The sequence below is a fragment of the Mastomys coucha genome, unplaced genomic scaffold, assembly GCF_008632895.1.
Source record: "Mastomys coucha isolate ucsf_1 unplaced genomic scaffold, UCSF_Mcou_1 pScaffold5, whole genome shotgun sequence".
Classification (NCBI taxonomy): Eukaryota; Metazoa; Chordata; class Mammalia; order Rodentia; family Muridae; genus Mastomys; species Mastomys coucha.
This window is the reverse complement of record NW_022196911.1, coordinates 12,349,892-12,360,325: the sequence shown is the minus strand read 5'-3', so window position 1 is coordinate 12,360,325 and position 10,434 is coordinate 12,349,892. Positions and strand designations below refer to the sequence as shown.

At 46.3% G+C, this 10,434-nt stretch overlaps 1 protein-coding gene across 7 annotated transcripts in view; it reads left to right on the top strand.

The window, feature by feature from the left end:
- The window catches only part of Pde10a (phosphodiesterase 10A), a 459,546-nt gene extending 450,762 nt beyond the window's left edge, over nucleotides 1–8,784 (top strand). For 4 of the 7 annotated variants that reach the window (XM_031351501.1, XM_031351503.1, XM_031351504.1 and 1 more), the window contains 2 exons: nucleotides 583–671; nucleotides 3,728–3,986. In XM_031351501.1, coding sequence (XP_031207361.1) covers nucleotides 583–671; nucleotides 3,728–3,845 — 207 coding nt within the window. In that variant the 3' untranslated portion in view covers nucleotides 3,846–3,986. Of the gene's footprint in view, nucleotides 1–582; nucleotides 672–3,727 lie in introns of all 7 variants that reach the window. The other 3 variants (XM_031351500.1, XM_031351507.1, XM_031351502.1) reach the window with 2 other exon arrangements.
- Nucleotides 8,785–10,434: the final 1,650 nt, after the last annotated feature.

Here is a 10,434-nt window from a genome sequence, read left to right as displayed (position 1 = left end):
AGAGGTGACAGAAGAAAACTGGAAATAAATCAGCTGCCCCTGACTGCTAAGCTGAAAGGGAGTTGTGCAGGTGACAGGCTCTGAGCTTGACTTCGAAATGTCCACAGGGCAGCATTAAGTTAAAGCACCTTCGCAGCCGGGCGTTGGATTCAAGCCCAAGCCAGGTGAAAGGAGAAACTTGTTGAACTCACTTAAGCTTTGAATTCCATGGGTGTAAACTGTAGTGGTGTGTTAAGGATTTGTGTATGTGCACCGTACGCAGCAGGAAAAGCTCACAGCACACACATCACAGACACAGTACACAGCACACAGCAGGAAAGCTCACAGCACACACACACATGCACACATGCACACAGTACACACAGCACACAGCACACACACACACACACACAGGCACAGAGTACACACAGCCCACAGTACCCAGCACGGCACGTAGCACAATGCAGAGAGAGGATACAGCACATAGAAGAAGCAACACTCAGCAAGAACAGCTGACTTTACTTATCCTTAGGGTTCAGAGACAGAAAAGTGGGGAACATCCCCTTTCTAACAGTGACATTGTTTCATTTCTGTCTGTGGCAGCTTGGATTCTACAATGCCGTGGCCATTCCTTGCTATACCACCTTGACGCAGATCCTCCCACCCACAGAGCCTCTGCTGAAGGCCTGCAGGTAGGCACAGCATTCCAAGTGGCTTCAAAGCCATCCTGAACTCTTGTTGGGGTTTTCCACTCTACCTGGCGCATGGATGTGTCGTTTTCATGGTTACAGTGAATCTTCTGATTTGAAGCCCATGTTTCTGCTCTGATATCCACTCGCCCTGCTCAGGAGTCTTGGGTGGTCCTTTCCCAAAGCCACACCCCCTTTGCTTTCTTCTTATCAGAGTTGAATCTCAGAAACTAGCTGATACTAAGATAGCCTATTATGCAGCTCAGATAGGATAAATGGTGCTGGCAGCCCATGCCATGGACCCGGGTAGGTCAAGGGACAGCTGTTGTGTGCAGAGGATCCCTTGAAATAGCGTTGTCACCTGTGCTGTGTGGGCCAGGCATTTCCATGAAAGCAATTCACCTCTTTCTGTAAGTGGCTCCCTTCTCAGTCTGTGAGTGTCATGTCTGTGATCTGTGCTGGCTAGACCTTGACTCCTAGATCCCTGCCAGGCAGCACCCTCCACCCTCTGACACTCAGTGTGGCCCCCAGCAACTCAAAAGGGCCTTCTGTCATAAATCTCATTGCCAACATGTGTTTCCTACAGTGAGCTACATAGTGTATATAGGCAGAGCACGCCCATTCATTTCTTCCAAAAGACAGCAAGGAGGCCCTGTCACCATGCAGAGGAGTGCCCAGCTCTGTGTCTAAGGACCGTGCTGTCTGCTCAGGTGATTGCCAGGGAAGAGGCTCAGCCTAAACTGCAGCAGGAACTGTTTGTTGAAGAAGAGAAACTTAGGGGCGCCCTTCCTCCTGGGCATGTCTCACCCTCTCACCTGTTACCTGCTCTGACTACAGAACCTCCCTCTCCCTTTTCTGAGAGCCCAACTTAGTCAAGAACAATGACATTTTAAAAGATTCTAATTTTCTTTGTAAGAGAAGCTCCTCGAATGTAAGCAGGAGGTGTATGGTGTCTGGGGCACACCCTCACTGCCCAGTCTTGCTGGAATAGACACCAGCGGAAGAAGAGGGCAGACATTTAGTCAGAAGGTGTTAAATAAAACCCAAACATGAAGTGTTCCAGCCTCTGCTGTGTTTTTCCGAGATAGGGTTTCTCTTTGTAGCGCTGGCCATCCTGGAACTGGCTCAAACTCAGAGAGATATGCCTGCCTCTGCCTCCCGAGTGCTGGATTTAAAGCATGCACCACCATCTGGCTTATAGATTGCTTTTAAAACACCAAATGAAACCAACAATGAGGGCCATTTTAGATCAGTTGTTTTCCTGTCTGAGAGATGGACTTTTCTTCCAACCATTCTTGGGAAGTGGTACACATGGCTCATTTTGTTGAGCTTCGGTGGCCCAGACTATAGGATGGATGGATGTGGGTGGATCCTGGAGGGATCAACTTACAGGAAGTGTTGGCATTAGAGGGCAGTGAGAATATCAAACCATCTGATTCCATACCTGTATGTTAATAGTCCTAAGTTGAGAACACCCTTCCTTGTCTGGAATGCCATGTTTTGTAATAAACATTTAGAAACTGTCAGGGTAAATAGCAGTTGGGCCTTCAAGCACAGGACTGGCTGTAGCCTGCTGAGTGTGGTAGATGGCTTTTGGCAACTTCAATGTATCCCCATTTCCCTGTACTTGGCTGACTCATATCATTGCTTTAATACAATGTTAGTATTTGTACTGGCTAGTTTTGTATGTCAACTTGACAGAGTCTGGAGTTATCACAGAGAAGGGAGCTTCAGTTGGGGAAGTGCCTCCATGAGGTCCAGCTGTGGAGCATTTTCTCAATTAGTGATCAAGGGGGTAGGGCCCCTTGTGGGAGGTGCCATCCCTGGGCTGGAGGTCTTGGGTTCTATAAGAGAGCAGGCTGAGCAAGCCAGGAGAGGCAAGCCAGTAAGGAACATCACTCCATGCCCTCTGCATCAGCTCCTGCTTCCTGACCTGCTTGAGTTCCAGTCCTGACTTCCTTTGTGATAATAGCAATGTGGAAGTAAGCCAAATAAACCCTTTCCTCCCCAACTTGCTTCTTGGTCATGATGTTTGTGCAGGAATAGAAACCCTGACTAAGACAGTATTTAAATATTGTATATGTGAACATTAAGGAAATTACAAATTTTAGTATATGTCTTTTTCCAACATTTCAGAAAATCTCTAAGATCTGGAGAAAAGCCATGTATGGTGCAGATTAAGAGTTCTATCCCGCTTATATCATATTTTAGGATTCTTAAAAAAAATTTTCCCCTAAAGGTACCTTAGCATGCTTGCTTTAAAAAGTAGGGGGAGTTTTAGTCATGCTGCCTGTAAATTTTGTGCTTGGCAGTGTCAAAGCTCTTTTCTGACACTGACTTTGTGTAAAAGGAAAGCTAATCAGGCTGGAATGCTGTGAAAAAACTCCAGGTACACAAAGCAGTCACCATTACAGGGCTGTAAGACCATGTGCCTGTGATGGTCCACATGAGGACAAGGAGAGAAAAGACTGGAAGGCAGTGGGAGAACGGGGCTCCCATGGGTGGTCACCAGGACAGAGGTGCCATGTCTGTGGTGGGGTGTTTTGGAGGCCCAAATCAGGGAATTTGAGTTGTTTTACACTTGAGAGGTGGTCAAGATAGAGGACCCTGAAGCAAGTTTAACTGGCCTCACTAACTCTCTCATTTTGATAATAGCATTTCTGCTCTCCCACCTGACAGGTGGGAGATCAGCCCCGGCTTCTTGCAGGGATCAGCCCCGGCTTCTTGCAGGGATCAGCCCCGGCCAGGAGCCCTATGGACACTTGCTGATCCCATCCTGGATAATTAGGAAATACTGCCCTTGTTCCAAGCGAGTTTCTGTCTTTGCAGCCTAGAGCAGGTATAACAAGATGCCCAGGGCTCTGTTGCTCCTGAGGCTCACAGCTGAGGCAACATGGCCTAGAGCCTGCCCCAGACACCTCATACCAGCCACTGTCCACATCAGAATGACTCTTAACGAGGCTGTGCTCAGTTTGTCCCACACTTCCCGATGTCACCTTTGAAAGCCAGTCCAGGAACTCTGTTTCTATGCCATCTATAACTATGCCCTTTGTTCCTAGGGATAACCTCAATCAGTGGGAGAAGGTAATTCGTGGGGAAGAGACAGCAATGTGGATTTCAGGCCCAGTGCCTAGCAAAAGCACATCTGAGAAGCTGAATGTGAAAGTCGACGACTGATCGTGAAGTGGTGTCTGCCCAGCAACTGAATCAACCTGCTTCTGTGACTTCGTTCTTTTTATTTTCAAGGGGTGAAAACCCTCTCTCAGAAGGTACCGTCGCATATCCATGTGAAGCAGATGACTCCCTGCTTGCCGCACACACCTCGGACAGTGAGCAACCCAGGCTCCACAGTGTTCAGAAGTCGGCTATTCTGTGGCTCCACCTGACCTCCAAATGCTATTTGCTACCAGGCCAGCACTGCACTGTCTGGAGCGGGCAGAGACTACAGGAGGGGTTCTCGCCTGCATCTTCCCATGGGAATGTGGCCAGTACCCTCATTCTGTGCTTCGTCTCTAACAGCCATGCTGCTGCTTGGTGGCATTGGTTAGGAATGGGACACATACACACACCCCTTGTTGTGAAGTTTACATGTGACCTTCTTGTAGGTTAACTGAGTTTGTAGCCTGGGACACATGTAATGAAGGTTACAGTCCACAGGTGATAGAGAAATTCAAGCTGTTGATTACAGGTGCACTACAGGTGTGTTCTCTCAGTTCATCTGGGGGGGCACGTAGGTGAGTCAGCTCCACTCAGAAGGAAGCACACCTCTGCCCTCATCAAGGGGACACAGGGTACATCCCAGGCATCGGGGAACTGAAGCTCTCACTTCAAACAATGTCAAAGAAGTAAAACACCTCCCCCCCCCCTCCCTTCACTGTAGCCTTTGGCGATTGCGCCAATCCCTTTACACCAAGAAAATAAAAGTAAGGCATATTCAAGCAAGTCTTGTGAGTAAAAAAAAAAAAAAAAAATGTGAATTTTAACAATTTCTTTATACTTTCACTGTGTGTTATGGCAGAATTTTAGTCACATCTAAAACAAAAGATTATTTCAGAAGACACCTCATCCCATGCCATACCCTCCTTAGAAGCTCCACAGCATAGCCTCAGTCTCCCGGGGCTCTGACCCCTCTCCTCACTGTGCAATCAGGCCAGACAGGAGGAGGTACAGGACCACTACATTGACCCGGATGGTGTCTCCTCTCACCATTCAGACATCCACAACAAACGCCGAACACTGAATGTGGCTAGTTCTCCTGTATGACTTTCTAGAGAAGCCAGGACCCCCTGGACCCTCCCTGTGGAGTCCTAAGGAAGTCACAGGTTCACACCATGGGGATTTTCAGGATAGCGGCATGGAGACCAGAGAATTCAGGCTCGGTTGTTCTCACTCAGTGAGCCTTGAGAAGGAAGAGACTGACCAGAAACAAATACTCAGCAGTCTGGCAGGAGCGTGAAAAGATGCTTTAAAACGAATTTTAGGAATAGATTTTGATACACCCAATACCATACACACAGGAGCCTGGCATTTGCAAAGTCTACTCAGTTTCCTTCCACACACTGACTCACAGTTGTAGCAGAGTGGGCTGAACACAAACAGTGTCTTCATTTTAACACTGTACATGCGATTTCCCCACGGGCTTCTGAAATGTTACCATCTCCTCCCCTGCTCTGTGCTACTCCATTTACTGTTAACAGGTGATGTCAATGAAGAACATACCACAACGCCAGGGCTGTGCACACATGCATGCATATTTGGGGACAAGCACACAGATGTATGTATAGCACACACACACACACACACACGCCCAAAGGAGAGAAAAGGAAGAAGCAAACATTTATAAAAAGTGACAGCTAACCTCATATTCAACAGCGGTTCTTTTCCCTGTAGGGAAACAGGTGGCTCTCCACAAGTAAATGATGATGAGTGTGTCCTCCCATGAGCACGCAGGAACTCTGTCCCAAGCACACAAAAGGACCCTGGCCTTGGGAAACTTATGACTGAATGCTTTAGCATTTCATGGTTGCTGGGGAAATAGGGATTTTACAGAAATCTCATTTAATTTGACCTAAGCAAGAACATCGTATGACGTGGCCCTGCCTGGGGCAGTCTGGCAGAGGAACCTGCTAGAGATGTATTGGCTGGTCAGCCTCCTGTGAAATGGGATCATGTGAGAAACAGCTTGGAGGAGAAGACTGTACCTAGGGAGACCTTGGCAATATTGTTCCCTCCACGGGCCAAGACTCAGTTAGGAGGCATAAATCTGCCCAAAATAAACTAGGCCAGATTACAGCCATGCTTAGTTAGTAATTTGATTTTAGAATTCATGCAGTCAGGAGTGGTTTGTGTGTGTGTGTGTGTGTGTGTGTGTGTGTCTTGGCAAGTGGAGTGTATTTAACATATAGGCACAGGGAATCCCGCCTCTTAGCTTTTCCCACCCCCTTGTCTCACGAAGTTTTTCTCTCCAAAGGTTTCCAGGAATTTCTCATTAACAGCTGATGTGAACTTAGTGACTAATAATGAACAGGGTGTTCAACTCACCAAAATTATATTATTTGTCATACACAAATTTTATAGCAATGGTGATTATTTAATTTGTTTCCACACGCTGTGGTTATCTTTTTTTTTTTTTTCTGAGAAAATGTTCTCGGACACGTAAATATGTGCCAATGCCAACGTGAAGTATTGATCCTGGGCTGCAAATTACAGCCTAAAGTCTGTAAACCTTGATTCTATCTCAGTTCATCAGAGGGCCTGAGAAGCTGTGGGACAATGAGAAACATGCTGGGCTCATGGTCAGCCTTTCCCCTTGCTAGGAAGAGAGCAGTAATATCCTGCCCCCAGCTCCCTCCAGGCTGAAGAGTGGGCTGGCCAGAGGTCGCTGAAATAGTCCAAGTGACCCACTCCCACAACAGCAAAAATTAGGTGGTTTGATGTGACCTGTTTAGTGTGGCTTCTCCTCTTTTGAGCATATGTTAGCATTTTTATTTTATTACTCACCCAGTGAACTCTGCTCTTTCCAGTGTGTTCATGTATGTGCTAGATATATTAGCACAGCCTGCCTTCTGCTGTACAATGCCTTAGAGACCAGGCCTTTCAATGGGCTTAGCTTGGCGGGCTGGGTTTCTGCTCTCTTAGGTCTAAATTACGGTGTCAGCTTTAATAGAACAAAAGTATGCATCTTGCCTTGGCTTGAGCCTTTTTGTTTTCAATGCTGACTTTTCCCCTTCCTCTCCTATGCTCACCTTACCTTCCCTGAGTGTAAAGGACAACATTTAAAGGGGCATGTGCCTGGTAAGGGGCATCCCTGCTCACCAGGTGCCCGTCATCACCCCACTTCACTGGCATCTCTCCTGGTGACTATGGGATCCTCTCGGTTGTAGGGAACAGTGGCTCCAGTTAGAGGCATCGATCTGTTGGGTTCTGGCTCCCCGACTGCCTTTGGTTTTGAAAGTCTCTTCTCTCTGTATATTCGGACCCTGCGTTTGTTTTGCGTGATGCTGATGCTGTGTGCAGTAGGACTCCTGGAAGACTATCCATCAGTCACAGACTCCTCCTGTTGCAAAGTGTCAGGCTGACTCGACAGTCATCACGAAATCTGAGCCAGTCACACACACATGGTCAGCCACGGCTTCTACTCGCATGACCTTTCTATTTTCACACCTGAGTTTCTGTTGCTGCCCATCTGGCCGGCATTATCTATATACTAAGTTGAAATCAAAGGTGGCCAGCAGAGTCCCTCATTCTCACTGTCTTGGAAACAAAGCTGTACAGTTTGATCAATGAAAAGTATTTAAGGTATTTCGTGCAATGACAAAATGCTCAGTAGTAGAAGGCAGGCTGTGATCAGTCTGCCCACTCCCTACTGTAATTGTGAGGATTTGTAACTGGAACAGCACAAGGAGGCCTGAGCTTGTTGGGGCACAGGAAAAGGCCGAGCACCAGGGTGGAACCTTAGCTGAATATAGTTAGTGTGTGTCTCAAGAGGAAGACGGGGCACTATCTCAGTGCTCAATCTCCAGGTACTATACCTTTGCCAGTTTTATCGCTAATGTGAAATAAATCCCCAAACACTTGTTTATCATGTAGCACACCTAAAATACTATTCTATTATGGGTAACCCCACTTTCTTTCTTGGTTTGGTTACCCTGATACCCTGGTCTTCTGCTGTATCTAGAACAGTGAATATAAATGACGTATGGGAATAGTGTTTCCATATGATCTGTTGTCTGGAGTATATGCTACATGTTCATCTACTTTACAAAATATAGTGTAGCTGATTGATGCAAAGCAGTATCTCTCTGTGTACAGTGCCCCACCTATTTAAAAATCACGTACTTGCCCAGAACACTGTGAAACACTTACCAAATGACAAACGCAGCGTCTGGATTCTTCCCAAGAAGAACAACTTTCTCCACAGGAACGCAGTAACAAAAGAGATCCGCCGCCATCCACACCCAGCCAAGACACCTCAGAGACCATGGGGACAACCTCCTTGCTGGCCGATACCTGCTGGAGCAGGGGCACAGGTCCCAGCAACTGATCCTCAGTGGATGGGTCTGCAGCCAAAGCCTTAATGGTCTCTCTTTTAAAGGGGAAAGAAAGAATTTCAAGCTAATGATATCCAACATTATCATAGTTGATGAGTTAGTAAATTCCAAAAAAAAGATGATTTTATATGTATGACATAAAAAAAATCTTTGTAAAGTGCGCAAGTGCAATAATTTAAAGAGGTCTTATCTTTGCATTTATAAATTATAAATATTGTACATGTGTGTAATTTTTCATGTATTCATTTGCAGTCTTTGTATTTAAAAAACTCCTTTACTGTTATGTTTGTATAATAGAACGTTAATCATTTATTAAATTCAGACAAGGTGTAAATAAATTCATAATTCAAACAGCTAGTATATATGCATATATGGGTGTTACATTGCAAAAATCTCTATCTTTGTTCTATTCACATGCTTAAAGAAGTAAGAAATCTTTTGTGGATATGTAATTGTACATATAAAGTATATATATGTATGATACATGAAATATATTTAGAAATGTTCATAACTTTAATGGATATTCTTTGGTGTGAATAATTGAATACAAAATTTTTAAAATATCATCTCTCAAGTTTGCTCTCGTTTGTGGGGAAGGCAACAGATGCCCAGAGAAGCTGTCCATGGGTGGCAGCCAGATCTTCCCACAGACACTCGCTTGGCTAGGAGTCAACACAGTCCGTAGGAAATGCAGCTGGGAAAAATGCTTTGTCTGTACAGAGAGGGGCCAGAGGACAGCTTCTCTCTATATGTGTTAAATCTATTTCTTGCTCCCATCAGATTAGTTTTTGTTGACTTGACACAAGCTAGAGTTATGTGGAAAGGAGCCTCAGCTGAGAAAATGCCATAGTAACTGGCTTGTAGACAAGTGTGTGGGACATTTCCTTGATTAGTGATTGATATGGAAGGGCCCACTATAGGTGGTGCCACATCCTAGGCTGGTGGTCCCGACTGTGACATAAATGAGCCGGAGCAAGCCACAGGAAGCAAGACAGTAAGCAGTACTACTACTCTGTGGCCTTCGGCATTATCCCCTCCTGCCTCAGCTCCTGGCCTCCAGGTTCCTGCCCAGTTTGAGTTCCGGTTTCCTTCAGGGTCAGAATATGACCTAGCACTGTAAGCCGAAATAACGCCCTCCTCCCCAAGTTGCTTTTGGTCGTAGTGTTTATGACAGCAATAGAAACCCAAAACAGGGGCAGACTGCTGAGTGCACATGCGCTCCACCCCCTCACCCCCTGCCATCACCACTACTTCTGCCTTGAGCCAGACCAGGGAGGGGCTGGGGGTGTGGCTCCGCGGTTGGGCATGCATTTGCCTCTGAAGACCTAAGTTCCAGCCTGGCACTATAGAAAAATTGCTAATTCCCTTACACCAAAGGGGATAATTCTGACAAATTCTGACAGCTGGAAAGCAGTACAAAGTCACTTTTCCACCAGGCTGAAAGGAGCCTAGGCTCTGGGTCAGAATTCATTGCCGGAGTCATAAGTCAAGGTTATAGGTCACCTGGGGCTAGCTGCAACTCTGTTTTTCCTGGCTTTCCATAGCACTTGGCCATTCTGCTCAGGACTCTTCCCTGGGTGAACCCAGGTGTCTAGTCCTTCCATCCCTTGGCTTTCAGAATCTACCCCCTCCCCCACGTGGGGACAACATGGGCAATAAGCCAGGGATTTGCTTCCACAGAAATCCAGCTCAGTTTTGACAGGTCAGTGGGTTGCACCGATAATAATTGAATATACTTCTCCTTCAATAGGAGGGAATACGGGTTTTACTGTATCCTTAAGGATCGACACATATTTACCCTTGACATTCTGATTTTTGTCACCTAAGGGGTAGAATGATTATGCTGACATAACCCATGACTTGGAAGAATATTTTTCAGCTGTAGGAAAAAAAATAAGATGAACACTTTCCAGAGGTGGGGGAAGTGCTGCTTTTACTAACGCCTTGTGCAAACCAGAGTTCTTCCCTCCCTGCCTAAACTCGAGGATCTCAGTTGGTAATCCTATCGCTTGTCTAGAAACACATCAGCCCTCTTCTTTAGCTTCCTATGTACTGGAACCAAGGACTGCAGCAGAGGTATGATCGCTGGGGATACCAGTTACCTTTTGTCCTGTGCTCTGTAAGGAATCTGCCTTGTTTTGTTTTGCAAAGTAAAGCCAGTGAGCATCCCTCCAGGGCTCCCAGGCCTGGCTGAGGAAGGCGGCCTATTACTGGCT